Source organism: Lycium barbarum, chromosome 11 (genome assembly GCF_019175385.1).
Source record: "Lycium barbarum isolate Lr01 chromosome 11, ASM1917538v2, whole genome shotgun sequence".
Lineage (NCBI taxonomy): Eukaryota > Viridiplantae > Streptophyta > Magnoliopsida > Solanales > Solanaceae > Lycium > Lycium barbarum.
Genome location: NC_083347.1, coordinates 2,934,478 through 2,939,299, shown reverse-complemented (window position 1 = coordinate 2,939,299; position 4,822 = coordinate 2,934,478). Strand labels below are relative to the sequence as shown.

General features: G+C 34.5%; 1 protein-coding gene across 1 annotated transcript; it reads right to left on the bottom strand.

Moving 5' to 3' along the window:
• Positions 1 to 580: 580 nt before the first annotated feature.
• Positions 581 to 4,483, bottom strand: LOC132619253 (indole-3-acetate O-methyltransferase 1-like). Its single transcript, XM_060334191.1, has 4 exons — positions 4,257 to 4,483; positions 3,017 to 3,436; positions 1,887 to 2,162; positions 581 to 1,077 (listed from the first exon to the last, which is right to left on the bottom strand). Exons 1-4 carry the CDS (start codon positions 4,374 to 4,376, stop codon positions 724 to 726), a joined length of 1,170 nt encoding a protein of 389 aa, XP_060190174.1. The 5' UTR covers positions 4,377 to 4,483; the 3' UTR covers positions 581 to 723.
• Positions 4,484 to 4,822: the final 339 nt, after the last annotated feature.

Sequence of the window (4,822 nt, the reverse complement as noted above, 5' to 3'; positions counted from 1 at the left end):
TTTCTTGATGACTTTTTGTGATACTTAGGCATAATTGAGTGGCTGGTTAAAAAAAATTAGTCTAGTGACTTCGTGATTCTTAATTAAAATTGAGTTACTTTTTTGTTACAAAATAATTTAGTGACCTGAGCGTAATAAAACGAAAATGGAGTGATCATCATTATCCATGAAATTAACCCAAGATTACATATAGGGTAACGGTCAAGTATATTCCTGACGTTTGCGATTTGTATTATATTTGTCCTCTGTTCTTTTTTTTTTTTTTACTCCATGAAAGCCCTACGGTTATCTTTTACCTCAAGTTATGCCATGTGAACATTTTTCCACTGTGAACAACTTAGTATGGTTTGGCTAATGTCCTTTCAATTATTCAGGACATACTTCAAATTATTACGGAGGGTATATCTAGATAACTTTGGGATAAATTAGTCTATGCGACTTCACCATAATAAATGTCAGAATCAAGCTGAATTATCATTTGAGAGGGGCATATATGAGACAAAATTAACAAAATAAGATACTTTCATGGATGGCAAGATAAACAAATAACAAGTGAAAGACAAATTGAATAATTCAAGAGTTAATTTGAATTTTTCCATCCATATATTATCAGCCAAGCCAAACTACAGTCAGTCGAAATCTAACAATTTCATTCTAAACCGGAGACATATAGACTTTCACTAGCCCCTTGTGTCTCTTTTGAAATTCTAAACATTTAATTTTCTACACAAGAGAAAGTGAAGCAACAATATGAAAAAACTGAAGATTGTGAAGGAGTTCTTTTGCATGGCGTGTGGCACGTTCCTCCACTCGGCTGAACAGCTCGTCACTGAGCTGTTCGCCAATGTGGGCATCGACGAGCACCCCGCTAACGCTCCTGCAGCTGTTAGCGAGGGCTCGTCCTATTTCAGTAGCGTCGTCCGGGTGGTTAACCACTAAAGGGCTACCTCCCCTAAAAACTTGGAGATTGTTGATTTTGAATGAGCCGTTGGCTTCTACCACTTCTTTGAAATCTTGAATGCTTGGTGCATATACTGGGATGTTAAACTTGTCCCTCTTTTCACTAGTAATTAGACCCTGTAAAACATACACCAATACTGATTATTAGGGATGACAAATGAACGGGTTAGCATGAATCAATAAACGGGTCATAATTCTATTCGTCCAAATTTTGTTTGAATCGAAATAGGTTGGAGTAAGATGCGTCAAATAATGAATCAAGACAGAAACCATCCAATATGTCTCAGCCCCGCTAATTTATTTTGCTCTTTTAAAAAAATAATATGAATATTAATGTATTGTTCTTAAATTATTAGCTTAATTTCTTTCAATTTTACATAATTCCCAATCTCTAAGTTTGATTTTCTAGGTTTGTATTTGGGTTGCATTTGACTTGTCTAGTTATATGTTATGTTGACCTATTTTAACCCAATAATTTGAGCGATCTCAGAACAAATTCAATCTGGTGAGTCATATTATCAATCGAGTCATAATTCGATTGACAAGAGAGGATTGCTCAGCTAGTAAGCACCCTCCATCTCCAATCCGAAGGTTGTGGGTTCGAATTACCAAGAGAGCAAAAGAGGAGCTCCTAGGGGGAGGGGTAAAAAAAAAAATCATAATTCAATCGTATAACTTAGATGAATTAGCCGTATGTTACTAAAGACATGTTTTTTTTTCACCTCTAATAATTAAGTAGTTGTATTTGAAACGCACTCGCCTTATTAATTCTGATTAAAGACGAAGAAATCCGGGAGACTGAAAACTTGCCCATCGTAATGCTCTGTTTTAATTAAACAGTCGGATTTCCCTTGTCCGTACCAGTTCTGAGTTGGCTGTTCGACGGCCGGGGAAGGGTGCGGAATGGAATGAATAAAAATGATTACCTCTTGGACAAGATCATCCCAAGCATCTTGATAATGGGTCCCAAAGAGAAGTCCGGCCCCACCTTGGTCTGTAGGGTCCACAGAAGTCCTACCCAAACAAGCTAAGAACATAGAACCACCACTCTTCATTTCCTTGGACCTTGATCCCAAGAAATTAGCCAAATCAGTCTGAAATTGTTTTTTGTATGCATTAGCTGTGTTTTCATTTGCACCATGTATGTATATTTTTCCTTTGTTGTATGCTGAGGATCTCTTGTCCAACACTATATCTGGCACCTGTATAATCACAATATAATATATTAGGCTAAGTTCCACGAATTGTCAATTAAACCATTAAAATTGAACTACTAACTACTGATAATTAAATTATAGTATCAAGAACTGCAATTAATAATATACATGTGTGCAGCCCATGTTGCGTTGACCTTTGCACAATCAAAAGTTATGGTGGGTGGAAAATATCCTCTGTTCTAAAAGGTTTCGATTTGCTTGGAAATGAAATCATCTTTAATTTAGAAAATTACACGACAGAGCAATTTAACTGGATATAATTGGTAGAGACAGATTAAGAATTTGAACTTCATGAATTTAGAATATGCCGCTGAATTCACTCATCGTTTGAGTTATCGGGTTCAAGATTTAATATTTGTACATATATTATAAGTTCTTTACCATATATTTGGAGTTTGAGTCAAAATTACTAAATTCTGGTGAACCGGTAACTTTATTATGCATCCACCTCTTATTAGACTTGATATGAAGAGTCAATTATTATTATAGATTAATTTAACCTGATACCCCCTCTATCTCAATTTATGTGATGTCTTTTGAATTGCTAGAGTCAAATATTTTAATTTAATTGTGAATTCGGCTATGAAATCTCTAAGTTTTTTGAATAAAATTTACATACTTAAAAACTGCGTAAAATAATACTACTGTAGTATATAAGTCACAATAATGATAGTTCAAAATATTTAAAAAACATATGAAAAGTTCATTTAAAGAATAACTTGTTTGACTCTCAGAATATCGATGCTACATAAATAGAAATAAAGGGAGTAATATAAAAAAATTACTTGTAAGTGCGCAGAACTTAAACTTACCAAATGAACAGATAAAAAGAAAATTACCTGAGAGAGCCAGTGCAGAGAAAATGCAGAATAGAAAACATCAATAGATCTGGCTGGAAATAGACGCCGGTAAAAGGAACCAGGAACACCAGCAGCAAAATAAGACCGATGACTATTAGAAGCCAAGCACTCTTCCATACTTCCACAACCATTATTAGCCAAAGGTGGCAATAATTGAAACAAAGTGTTAAAATCATTCGAAGGAAGATCAGAAAAAAATGCTGAAAATTCAGGCAGTTCTTGGCCTGCAGCTTCGTAACGTTTGCTCATGTGTTCGACGATTACGTCGATAATGAAAATCGTGTTGCTGCCACAAGAACAACCTAAGTCGGCGATCACGAATGGAATGTCTGGTGAGTTTAGCTGAACTCCGTCAAGGGTGTCTTTTAGTAGGTGTAGCATTGATCGTGCATGTTGTGCCTGAATATTATGACAATCACACAAGCTTCAGTTTTCATGATATATACAAAAATAGAAATAAAAAAAAATTAAGTAATTTTTGCAAATGACTTAAAATTACGACTCCTACTTTATATCAGGCTATCTCGTAAGTGGTTCTTTCTTGAGGGGAGCAGAATTAGAGTTCTAGGTACAATAGTTATGACCCAAATTTTGTAGGTATAAATAATTAATCTAGAACTTAGTAAGCTAAGCTGTCTTTTCCATCAATGTTTAGACATCACTCGAAAGTGCGCTCCTGCACACCAGTTGAAGAAAGGAGCTTTGGAAGTTTACTATAGATAGTGGTTTAAAACGTTAAGGTCGGAGACGGAAGCTTGGAATGGAGCCATATGAAATTGAGTGGCTACTTACTAGAGCTTCGACCAAGTATCAACGGTCAATACAATCACCTTTGACCAGTTTATTCTGAAAAATCTTAATGATATAATCGCTTATAGTTACTCACTTAAAATTGGAAACCTAATTAATAATAGTTTTCATCCAGATATGGTAAAAAAGGAGGTTAGTAGTATCAGTGGAAGTCTCCACACAAGTGTAAGTCTGATTGTCATTATCCTTTTTTCGTTAGTAATTAAAAAAAATCTCGTTGTTACATAATACTTATTATTCAGGCTATTTTTTTTTTTTTTTTGAAAATTAAATGACTAGCACTTGACTCGTTCAAACTTCAAATGTCCATCTAAATCGTAGTTAGATAGGCATAAGTGGAAGATTAGTTTGCAAAAAGATTTAAAAAAATTACATAAAGAGTGATAATTAAAGACCAAAAAAAAAGGACCTGAGCTTGAGAGTTATTGACATAGCTAGCTTCTCCTTTGCCTCCCTTCATACTAAGCATTCTTTCAAGTTTCAAATTTGAAACAACAACATTGTCTTTATTGTCTCCTAAAGGAGCCATATTGTCTCTAGTACAAGAAATGTTTGTTAGTGAAATGAAGAGAAGTATGGAATGTTGAGAATAAAAATGACGAGCTTAATTGAGTGGGTATATATAGAAGTGGCTGAGGTGTTGGAGTTGTGTTGTACTAGTTAGGAACTTTTAGGGTACATAATAATGAAAGATTATGCCTTTTTATGCAAGACTCTGAAACATAAAGCTTAAAACATGGACAAATAAAAAGGTGGTGAATTGAATTTGGTCAGAGTGGTTATAAAAGCATAGTTTACGGGATGGGTTTAACAATTTAAATTTTAAATAAAAAAAAAGTAGTTTTTAATAGTGAACCTCCCACAAGGGGCCCGCTAACTCAACAGATAAGGTACAACATTACATAGTCCATAGATTGATCATTTACCCATTCAGTAATTTTGGCATTAGATGTCCCCACAATGAGGATTATCATA